Source organism: Tyto alba, unplaced genomic scaffold (genome assembly GCF_018691265.1).
Source record: "Tyto alba isolate M040663 unplaced genomic scaffold, T.alba_DEE_v4.0 Super-Scaffold_1, whole genome shotgun sequence".
Taxonomy (NCBI): Eukaryota; Metazoa; Chordata; class Aves; order Strigiformes; family Tytonidae; genus Tyto; species Tyto alba.
Window position 1 is genome coordinate 110,458 of NW_024881261.1, and position 12,420 is coordinate 122,877.

Sequence of the window (12,420 nt, forward strand, 5' to 3'; positions counted from 1 at the left end):
TAATTTTTATTATTATTGTTGTTAATTTATTTAGTGGAATCACAGGCTCTTTTCCAGTTAAATCAGATAAAGTATTGAAAATCCAGCAGGTAGGTTGCAGTTCCTAACATAAATAGTTTTCTTTTCCTAGCTGGCTGTGAAATACTAGCCTTTCCAGTAGTTAAGGGAGAGTCTTAGAATACATCTCACAGAAATGTTTATCTCATAACTTTAATTAATTGTTTTAATTCCAGGTGTGATGTTGAGAAAAAGTTTCGCAAAAACCTCCTTTTCCAAGATTATTTTTCTGATCTGCAATGAATGTACGTTAACAGCTGTACATCTCCAGAAGAAACAAGTAGTAGAAGTTAGAGGATTTCTTTTGCGTTGAGTCAGTGCTTTATAGCACTGATTACTTGTACTGCATTTAGGAGTGGTAGCTTGAATATAAAGTCTCTTGAAAAATTATAAATGAGAACTATTTCAGAAAGTGCTAATAAATATTAAATACAAATATTTATTTGATCTGCAGAAATTTACTTGAGTGCTTCCTTGATGCTTCAAAACTGGAAGAAGCAAAAGAATTTTCATCTACTGCAGCAACCTTTATTAAGGAAAATGTTCCAGACAAATACTCTCAAATATTTTCACTAATGGTAATGCTGTAAAATATTTTAAACTCCCAGTAAGACAAGAGCTTTCTCTACACTTCGTAAGATCATAGTTATAATTGTTAAATATGTTGTTTTCTTAATTTTAAGTTTTGTGACCTACCAAACGGTACAGTGGATATGCAGAGATTTTTCCAATTTGTATATTATTGATACTATAAACTAAAGAGCTCCCTGCTGCTCTATGTTATTTTAATACAACACAATATCATCAGGATAACTGTTGCTAACCCTAAAAAATCTGTTTGGGAATAACTATTATTAACGCAGAAGGTGTAGTGGATGCAACTTAACCTGCCTTATGCCACTGAGGGCATATTTAGCAACTCTTGACTTTTCTCATGCTGATAAATACTTTAATGATCCAACTTGAGCCCTATAAATAGTTCTGGGAATTGGAGCATATGACAACAGTTCACATTTGTTGCATGCCCTTAAGATGGGAAATAAAGGGTGAAAATAAATGTGGCAAAAGCAGAAATAGGCAAATAAAACCTGGAAGTTGCAGGCTGTCTTATTTTCTTTCATTTTGCTACGCTGCCTATTGCCTTTTTCTGTCCACTCCCAAACACTGCATTTCAAGAGCATAGGTTTATATTATAAAGTTCTCTAACATTCAGATTAAAAGAACCAATATACAACCTTCCAGAGGTGCAATATTAATGAAGCAATAACATTTAGGCAAACTCAACATTTGTGTTTTCTAGAGGCAGTGTTGAGTAAATCTATTTGACAGTGGCCTTAAAAAGAAGAATAAAGTAGTTCTAAAATTGTACTTGAGCTATGTGTCTCAGCAGGGCTACAGAAGTATGATCCACACTAGTGAGAGCTTTAGTAACAGCACAGTTAAGTCCTGAAAAACTTATTGTTTCAGTACAGCTTAAGTAATCAGTACTGGTTTCTATGGGCAATCTGTGAGAGAGTCAGAAGAAATGTGCATACGTTTAATGTGTAACTCTAAAGTTAGATTGAAGTAACTACAGATTGTCATTTCTTCATAAAGTTTTTAGTTATATATAATCTATAGTTACAGATACATTTGAAAGGGCTCATTTCTCGTAGCTGGATGAGGTGATTTTAGAATGAGTGCTATCAAATGGTGTTATTAAAAGTGCATTAATTAGAGTTGTATCTCAGATGTTAGTTCCACATTTACTTTTCTGCTAATACTTCTGATCCTCACTGTGTGAAGATTAGTATAGCTCTATGAGGTGATCTTTGTGGTATCTGTGCAGAACAACATAGATTATCATAGTAGCTTCACTGCCCTTAAAGTCCATGAAAAATTCTACAGTCGACATACCTGCTTTATTTTAGCCATGTTGAGTGTTCTTTATTTGCTTATTTAGTCAATTAATAATTAAATTGCTATTTTATAGGTATACCACAAACTAATGGATATTTCTCAGGTAGAGAAGGAAATACACAGTTCCACCCATTTTTCAGTTATTTATAAAATGCAGATGTTAAAATTGTAAGTATTAAAATGTATCTTTCCACTTGTACTTCAGTGCTTGATATTATAGAGGTAGGGTCAGGTTCTGGTATCCCATATGCCAGCAGAAAAATCTACTGCAAAGATCTGTTTCTCTAAAGGAAAACTATAATGACAGTTTGGGTAGTAAGTCAGGCCTGTCTAGAGAACAGCTTCTGCTAAAAAATGAGGTAGTTCTCTGGGAATGTGGAGAATTATGTGTTGTACTGATATCATCAGGTGAAAGAATTTAAGAGATTGAACGACGCTTTTGTGTCCAGCAGATTGCAGTTCAGTACACAAGTTGTGTATAAGAGAGTAAAGAAAGACAAAGTGTAGAAATCTCATCTATAATATAATGTATGAATCACAAGGATGGGAAGCATAATACTTTTAAAACTTTTTAAATTTTAAAGGCATAAAGCAATTTTTAAAATTAGATTTCATAACAAAATCTCCATTTATTTTTTTTCCCCAATGTCAGCACTTTCCTATTTTAAAAGAATTCATTCTCTTCTTAGTAACAGTGCATTAATTTATGTTAACGTTATAGGGGAGGAATTTCGCACACCATTTTTCTTTGGTTCTGGAATAAAATTTATTTTATTGTCTGAAATATTAATTCTTATGCTGGATTGTTCTTTGTGCTTCGTATCTGGCTGTCTCTGAGTAACTTACTTGGCATGCTGAAGTAGGTTTTGTTGCCTTGATTTTTATTTTTTTTTTCTTTGATATTCCAAAATCAGGGATCCCACTGATACATTGAACTTAGCGCCATCCTTTCTAGTTAGGAGAGTTATTCAAAACTTTGAATGCAATAATATTTCTTGTGAAAAATTATGATAATTTCCTAATATATTGCAGGCAATGGGACACAAATGAATTTCCAAGTGATGCCATCACAAATCTGAATTCTCTGTATGTACTTTTGAGACAATATGATGTGCCTCCAGCATCTGTTCTCAGTGTGAAGTGAGTTGTACTTGTCATAGCCCTGTGAAAGTTGATGCCGAAGCTGATCCTGCTTCCAGTGAAGTCTGTCAAAATTCCCGTTGACCTTGAAGAGAGTGAACTCGTACTTGATTATAACAGTTTGTGTTGCATTAACACTCAGGTCATCTTAAAGACAAAGCTCCTATTATACTTTATTAAAGAACCCAAGATTAAATATCTTCTTGCATATAACTTTGTATAGCATGATTAAGCCTTTTCATAAAGCTTTCATGTTGAAAAAATGATATTTTTAAAAGGTCTTAGAACTGACAAGTGCTTTTCAGACTTTACTTCATTTTTAGATTTTCTTGGGGCCCTTCCCAATTCATCAGCATAATTTTGAAATGCAGACTAAACTGAACTCTCTGTTCTAGTAGTTAAATCACAGTTGTTGCATATGGAAGTAATACTACATTTTCACTCATTAAGGTCAATCTTCTTTTATGATAATCAGGTATCTCATTACTTCTCCTATCCAGACGGTACACTCTACTCATTTGATTATTTAGAGATCCAAACATTTAGAACACAGTCTCCTAGTGTGTGTGTGTTCTGTGTCCTTAGTTCCTACATAACTGATGGATTTGACTGTTTTAAATTGTATGCCAGATGACTGTATTTTATTTACAGAATTATTTGTAAACTTCCTTTGCTATTTCATCATCTTTGTGCTGCATACATTTCATTCTGTATTTTTTATGTTCTTCAGGAACAGTTTGTGAAAAACTACAGTAGAAGTATACTAATGATTTGTCATAAACAGATGAACATTTGTATTTTTTATGTAGCCAACTTTGGTATTTTTCCTTTTTCATCATTAACTATGAACATTACTAGTATAATTACATGTCATTTAATATTCAGATGACTTCAAGGTTTTCAGATATATTGCACAAAGTTACTTTCATACAGTGTTTTTCTAATTCCATAAAAGAGCAATATCATTTTCTCTGAAGTGATGTTTTTCCATCTTTGAAGGATTCCTTTGATTATGGAACTAGCTCGTTTTTCTGTGAAAATAAACTGCATTAAGATTGCATATGATTGTATACTTGATTTGAAGAGAGCTGGGATTACTGTAAGTATTAATACTAACTACAGTTTGGTTTGGGTTTTTTTTTGAGGGGTTGTGGTTTTGGTTGGGTTTTTTTTTTTTTTTTTTTTTTTTTTTTTTTTAACAAACCTCTTCCCCACTCCCACCCTTGTGATTATAGATTATACTTGAAAAATAATAATGTTGGTGCTGGGATGTTCTGTCCATCTCTGTATGGTTCATATATTCATTAATATAAATAATTACTTGGATAAGTGATCTGTTCCTAAACTAGAGAGAAAATGTAAGGTCAGAAGGTCGGGTATAGGTAGAATAGGGTAACTAGCAGTGCAGTTAGTTTCGGCAAATAAATGTTAACTGTAAATTTTTGCCTATTTTTTTAAATGTTATGTGTGTAACAATTTGATTGGAAGTATCGCCTGCAGGTTTTGAAGATTTAAACAGTTTACCCATTGGGATTGTAATTGGTCACCAAGATACAAGCTCTAAAAGCTGATAACATTATATATATTCACTTTAGTCTTTCTTTATGACCTTGCAGAGCAGCATATGATTTCTAATTTTGTTCAGGATTATCTGTCTGGAACATGATTAGGGCACTGATGGAAGGAGGAGTTCAAAAAAGCTTGCGAAATAAAATGCCTCAAAGTTGTTACCTTTTCTGGGAAGTATGACTTAAGCAGTATATTTCTCTCATTGGAACAAGAAATCCAGCCAGAGACGTGCCACAAACTGCACTCCCTAATTTTTTCCTTCACATGGATCTTTTCTGATAGTGTTTGTTCCTACACATTTCCCAGTTTCTTTTAGTAGGAATGATTCATTTTCCATCAAACTTTTATTTGATTTCTTATTTCTAACATTTAATAATGTTTAGTCTTCTGTTGTACTTTATTATAATGTTACTGTTGGGATATTCCTAGTTTAAAATTTTGTGTGGTCTCTCTAACAACTGGTCTTTCAATGAGTATGCCTTTTTTGATTCTTACATCCAGCTGTCTCTGAGATTTGTTTTTTTCTGTTCCTTCCCCATTGTCGTGGCTTAACCCCAGTCAGCAACTAAGCACCACGCAGCCACTCACTCACACTGTCCCAGTGGGATGGGGGAGAGAATCAGAAGGGTAGAAATGAGATGATTTGTGGGTTGAGATAAAACCAGTTTAAAAATTAAAAATAATAACAACAATAATAATTCTAATAATAATATTGTAAGGAGAAGATGAGAGGAAAAAAATAACAGAGAAAAATAAAACTCAAGAAAAGATAAGTGATACAAACAAAAACAATTGCTCACTAATAACTGACTGATGCCCAGCCGCCCCCTGAACAGTGGCCCCTCCGCTAACCTTCCTCCCTAGCTTTTGTTGCTGAGCATGACATGATATGGTCTGGAATATCCTTTGTGTCAGCTGTCCTGGCTGTGTCCTCTCCCAGCTCCCCCTACACCCTCAGCCTGCTCACTGGTGGGGCAGGGTGAGGAGCAGAACAGCCCTTGATGCTGTGCAGGCACTGCTCATCAATGACTGACAGGGCCCTGTGTGATCAACACTGTTTTCAGCACAAATCCAAAACATAGCCCCATACAAGTTATTATGAAGAAGCCAACTCTATCCCAGACAAAACAAGTACACCCATTGCAAAACAGAACTGTTAATCATCGTATTCAGAAAATCAGTATGTTTTTCAGATGCAATAATGTATGAAAAAGTGCCTGGTTGTGTTGTGATCCCCATGAGTAAGTTTTTAGTTATCCAAAATGTGCACATAAGGAAATATAAGTGTTAAATATCGCCAGACAAATTTTAAAATGTATTTCCAGATTTCTTTTATAATGACCCTACTCTGAGTTACTTGTTATGTAAATTTTACTTATCCTCACTGAAATTTTTTTATTCCGTGTGTCTGCTTCAGGCGCATTTTTCTGAAATTTTCCCAGTAGTCTAAAATCACACAATTCCATAGCATTCTGCTGGAAGATATGTTTAAATCACCTAGATCAAAGATTCTCAAGGTTTTAGTTCAAGTATTTGTATAGACAGTAGTAGCAAGTACCCCTTCTGCTGCAGCAGTAGAGAAGCCTTGCTTCTATTTCAACCTTCTCTTCTTTAGAGTTACTGGGCGTATAAGTGGCCATCTTCGGATTGCCCAGCATCTTTGACAGTAACCTCTTCTTGGTAGAGTGAGAGAAATCTATATCAAGTTTCAGCTTCCTGGTTTTTGCCAAATACTGACAGATTTTTCAGCCATAACATGAATTCCATCTCTCTATGTATTTGTTACTACATGATAGTGGCAGTTGTACATTCATCTAATTTTTTTTAAAGATCTCATCTGTTTTCCCATCATGGGGATGTTAAATTAATAAAGGTCTTGCTGAGTGATTTGATAATATTTCATAATGAATGGTGAATGGAGATGCTGTCTGGCTATGCCTATTACACCATATGAAACCAAATACGAAGTATCTTAGATGATCCATACATGTAATTTGTATGATGTAATAGTGAGATCTTTCCTGAGATGTTAAAAATCTAACCTTTTTCACTTAAAAGTTGTACTGCCTATCAAGATGAACCCTTTCTGTCTTGACTAGCTCTTATTTATTCCAATCATGTACTTTTTTAATAACATTAGTGAGCGAGAATACACTAGAACTGAAATCAATTTACAGTATAGGAAAAACCAAGTGTACACTGGTTTACTTATTGCAAAGTCTGGTAATGAACAGCTTTATTAATCCTGGTAAAGTTATTTTGCAGCTTTGGCTTAGTATGAAGTGACTGCTGTTCAAACAGCAAATTCTACTCTTTTTTTATTGTTTCAGTTAATTACTAAAATGAAATTTTCTGTAAGAAAGTACAGTGCTGTGTTAGTGTAATTGCATGGGTTTAATCTTTGTGTTCCTTTTCAATTATTAAAATGAACATTTTGTGTATTAATACTTCATAGGAGCCAGGGAAACTTATTGAAATAGAATGCCTGGAATGTGAATGTGAAATTAAAAAAATCGGCACTAAAATTGTGACTTATACCAAAGGAGTCATTGAGGTATGTTCTTTAACTTTGAGAGAAAAGTAAAAGATTTATTTTATAAAACATGGAAAATTTTATTAGATTTATATATCTTAGTTACATTATACTGATCAGAAATTATTTTAAAATTTATATTCTTTCTAATTGGACTGCCAAGAAGAAAACAGGGGCAAATAAGCAACAGTTGTATATTCCTCCCATAACCCTTCTGTTTGACTATAAAGGTTCGTAATATATTACTTTTCAAGAGTGAAGATGGTAGCATTGAGGCATGCAAAGGCAGCGCTCTCTTGTTTTCTTATTTTACATGTATGGGAGGTATTTTCATAGAATATCTTGAGTTGGAAGGACCCGTAAGAACCATTGAGTCCAACTCAACTAGTGTTGCGTGTTATGGGTGAGCTCATACAAATTCTTATGTCAGAGAAATGCAGATTATTCCTGATAAATTGTCCCACTGGGGAGAACTTTCTTAGATTTCTGTAGTCAGTTGACTCAGTTATAAATCAGACCATCAAAAGCAGAAGCCTAAATTGTCAATATTATAAATAGGATTAGATAGATGCTTACAATGAGCAGTTTAGAATAACTATTAGAGGCACCTAAAGTTCCTAAAGTGGGAAGTATGAATACGCTTCATGGAAATCTATAGAGTTGGTGCATAAACTTATTCCAATCTACGATTGTTCTCATTTTGGAGTTCAGAAATTCCATTCACATTTTGAAAACATTTTTTCACTAATTCCTCATAATACAAAACACTACTAGTAGTGCTTAAATAAAAAATATGGTATTTAGGTATTTCTGAATATTTCTAGCCCAGTGTGTGCAGTTAGAGAGGTTTTTTGCTTGATTTTTTCTTTTTCAATCACATAACCACTAAAAAAACCCTTAATAATTAGCAAGGGTCTCTTACTGTATGTAAGGATTTGCTTTTAGATTTAATAGGAATCAAATTTAATTGTCTGTATGGCAAATCCCATTTCTGTTTATCATAAGAAAGTTGAATAGCTGACAGCCTGAAGTACATAGTAGCAGTATGGAGTACCTGAAAGAAATACTCCTTAGTTATCAATGCCTAATTAAAAAATATTTAAAAAAAAAGGTTTTATTAAAGAAATCTATTTTAAAAACATCTATATAAAAAAAGTGTTTCTAAAGCCTTTTTTTCTGAGTGACTGCTTTCTATTAGGAACAGCCCTAAGATTAAAATTTAGAGGAACATGTAAGAAGTTGTATTCATTAAATGTAATATATGCTAATTAATTTTTAATTTGTGTAGGCTCAGCTGGAATTGATAAATAATCTTGAGTTAACCTTAAAACATGCAGTTCAGTTGGGAGATCCCAATGTGATTCAGGTTGTTTGTACAACTCAGTGGAATCTGTGCTTACCGCTACTACAACACAATTTGCATCAATATGTGCGAAAGCCATTGATATCAGTTGCTGATGTCCTTGAAGAGATTGACAGGTAACTTTCAATGCTGTGCACTTTTTTATTTGTTACTTTGAAAGATCTAATGGCTGAGCACCAAACTCATGTAAATGCTCAAGCTCTGTGAGGTTCATTGTCTTTGAAAATTTGTCACTAGCTTGTAATAAATTAATGTCTACCTATTACATATATTTCCTCATTAATCCTTTAAATATAGGTTCCTTTCAGGCAAAATCTCACACTTTAATGGCCTATAGCAAATTTTGAAATGTGTTAGGAACTAAAAAATATTATAGTCAAAAAACAAAATTATGTGGGAAGATTCCAGAGCTCCAGTATGAGTAAATGTGTTTGAATGTGGTTTAGATTCTTGTATTAACATCACTTTTGCTGGTTAAAAATGTAAAGTTAAAAAAATTACTTTTAAAAAACATCATGACTTCTGTATTGCTTATCAAATAAGACACTTCTTGCAAGATACTACTTTTGTATCTTCAATGATACCTCTTAACTGAAAAACCTGCTGTATTAGAAAATGTATAATTTTTGTATATGTATTCTTCTGTTTGCTGTTATGCTGTACTTAACCATAAGCACCTAAATAGCTTCACATGTTTCATTAATTTGAGTGGAACAAGTAAACCTTGGTATGTGATACTTGCTTAAGTTTGGACCTATACTTAGACTGACTACTAAGAGCAAGGATCATAACTTTTGTAGAAGAGATAGTTACAATCAACATATCTGTCATTTGAATTGAATAATGCATCATTTCTGATAAAATTATTACAGAGGAAGGTGAGAAATATACTTTTGATGGTTTTAAAATGTAATTTTTTAGTTGCAAAAAGATGAAACAGAAGCCCGAAGAAGCAGATATACACATGTACAAACTCAATATATTGTGTTACTATAATGTTATTCAAGTGTTTCTTAAGCTTTCCATATAAAAAGTACAATATCAGCATATGTGACTTTGATATTTATTCTAAATGTCTGTAATGGTAATTTTTCTTTAAAAGCTTGCAGATTAGGTTTGGGGGGCATTAGGGTTTTGGCTTTTGTTATCTGTATAATCCTAACAATCCAGTAGTCTCAACCTCAGCTCTGAGGTGGTGCTGTCACTAGAGATTGAATGAAGTCATTTGGCGATACTAATTTGCCTGTCTTCATTTTTGTTTTGATTGTAGAATCAACTGTAAGTACTTTGGTCTGCAGTAAAAGGGCAATACTTGCTCAGTCAGTTTAGCTCTAATGTGGACATACATTAGTTCTCTGGCATGATATTTGATAGCCTTGAAAACCTTTCTTCTATTCTATTTTTCCTAACTTTTCTTTAATTTACCTGATTTTTTGGTTTTCTTCCTAGAAATAATCTAATTTAGCATGTAGTGCTCACAGCTGTCATGAAAGTTTCCTGGGGCAGGAGATGGATAGGGAGTGTAGAGTACCTGAGACTCGAGAGCATGCAGTCTTCACTGCAAACGTGCTGACTTCATACAGTGGTTTCAGCAACATCTGGGCAAAGACACTGCCTATAGTGACTGCCTATGGTGTGCCAAATCTTTAAAAGTGGTGAGCTAGTACAATCAGGGCTAGATTTTTAGAAGTATTGGCTTCTACTTAAATGTTAGGAATAGAGAGTGAACTTATGTCAAAAGCTGCCATTATCCAGTACATCATGCTCTCTCTGGGAGTTAATAAATACTTTTGAAAATCTGTTCACTTGATCTTCATACTGAAGTGGTAACTTCAGTGTGGTACTGAAAAAGAGTTCTGCTAATACACAAAGGTTAGTCTACAAGAGGTGTTGTTTCATCATGGCTGTGTTTTCTCATGCAGGATTAATGGAAGTAAAATGCAGTTAAATTTTCTAAGTAATTTAATTAAAAATTTATCATAGTGAAAATGAAAGACAAGTTAAAAAGGGAATATCTATTTTCATACTGGAGTCACTTTTAATTACTGGAGTTTCAGTTTTGGGTAATTTTTAGGTCTGAGAATTTTATTTTGCCTCATTTTAACAGTTTTCATTTAAATTTGTATTACTTAGCATGTTGATTTTGATGCGTTGTCAAGTTCATATGGAGATAGCTCGTATTGAAGAAGATGGGGATAGAATAGAGGCTGCTGTGGAGCATTTGCAAAAAGCTATACATCTGGACAACAGTGGGCAGTATCAAGAACATCTAAGATTGACTTTTAACCGTCTTCGTTTGTGCACTATGTTATATAAGTCACCTGAGCGTCTAGAGGATCGGGCAGTAATGATGATTGAACAGGTAATCATGAAGAATAAGGTTAGTAGCTGAAATAGGTTTGCTTATTAAATTCTGGAAGAGGAAAGCCAGCTGTTGAGTAGAACTGCCTATGAGTAGAGGCATCATCATCTTGCTTTCAGCAAATTGGTGTTGGTTGGTTACCTTGAAAAACTGTGAATTCTTTCTATGTTGGTCATGCTGCTTCACACTCCGAAGATTGAGATAGATGATTTTTTCCAGTTATGTTCAAAGCTTATTTCTTTGGGGGGAGGGGAGGGGCAGGGGGCAGGGTGTGGGGGGCGGGGGGCAGGAAGGGAAGTTATTCATTAGCAAAAGCAGCATCAAAAAAGAAGCCTGTTCTGATTTGTCAACTATTAAGATTTCATTGCATTGAACAGTGTTTTAATTGATGAGGGAAGCAGTGGCCAAATAGCTAAAGAAGCTCAAGAAAGGGGCCTGTGTGAGCCTCATGAGGTTCAACAAGGCCAAGTGCAGTGTCCTGCACCTGCGACGGGACAAACCCCGGTATCAATACAGGCTGGGGAATGAAGGGATTGAGAGCAGCCCTCCCAAGAAGGGCTTGGGAGTGCTAGTGGGTAAAAAGTTGGACATGAGCTGATGAAGTGCACTCACAGCCCAGAATGCCAACCGTATCCTGGGTTGCATCAAAAGAAGTATGACCGTCAACTCAGGGGAGGTGATTCTTCCCCTCTACTCTACCCTGGCAAGACCCCACCTGCAGTACGACATCCAGTTCTGGAGTCCTCAGTACAGAAAAGACATGGACCTGTTGGAGCGGGTCCAGAGGAGCCCACAAAAATGAGAGGGATGGAAGACCTCTCTTGTGATGACAGGATGAGAGGGTTGGGGTTGTACAGTCTGGAGAATAGAAAGCTCCAGGGAAACTTTATTGTGGCCTTTCATTACTTAAAGGGGGCTCATAAGAAAGATGGGGACAAACGTTTTAGCAGGGCCAATTGCAATAGGACAAGGGGTAATGGTTTTAAACTAAGAGGGTGGATTTAGTCTACATATAAAGAAGAAATTTTTTACAATGAGGGTGGTGCAACACTGGAACTGGTTGTCCAGAGAGGTGGTAGATGCCCCATCCCTGGAAACATTCAAGGTCAAGTTGAACGGGGCTCTGAGCAACCTGATCTAGTTGAAAATGTACCTGCTCATGGCAGCGGGGTTGGATAAGATGATCTTTAAGGGTCCCTTCCAACCCAAAATATTCTATGGTTCTAAATATTCTAGCTGACTTTGAGATAAGTCAGTATTATGTCACATTTACAAATGACACTAAATAATATAATCTAAAGTCACCGTGTAGTCATTGTCAAGAGTTACTGCATATAATTCTGTTGTGGTGCCTCAGCATCTGAACAAAAATCATATTGGCAACTCATTCTTAGTTGGATAAAAGAAATTTCAGCTATACACCATTTTGGGATATTCATGGAAATTAAGATAATTTCACTGAACTTAAAATCAATATTGGAAAACTGCTGGTGAGTT

At 34.8% G+C, this 12,420-nt stretch overlaps 1 protein-coding gene across 1 annotated transcript in view; it reads left to right on the forward strand.

Annotated features, from left to right (window-relative positions):
* CFAP46 (cilia and flagella associated protein 46) overlaps positions 1-12,420 on the forward strand; it is a 95,683-nt gene that overhangs the window by 15,919 nt on the left and 67,344 nt on the right. The window contains exons 6-12 of the mRNA XM_033001301.2: positions 512-635; positions 2,030-2,124; positions 2,989-3,096; positions 4,096-4,195; positions 7,121-7,219; positions 8,487-8,677; positions 10,695-10,923. Of these exons, the coding sequence (XP_032857192.2) occupies positions 512-635; positions 2,030-2,124; positions 2,989-3,096; positions 4,096-4,195; positions 7,121-7,219; positions 8,487-8,677; positions 10,695-10,923 (946 nt within the window). The remainder of the gene's footprint in view (positions 1-511; positions 636-2,029; positions 2,125-2,988; positions 3,097-4,095; positions 4,196-7,120; positions 7,220-8,486; positions 8,678-10,694; positions 10,924-12,420) is intronic.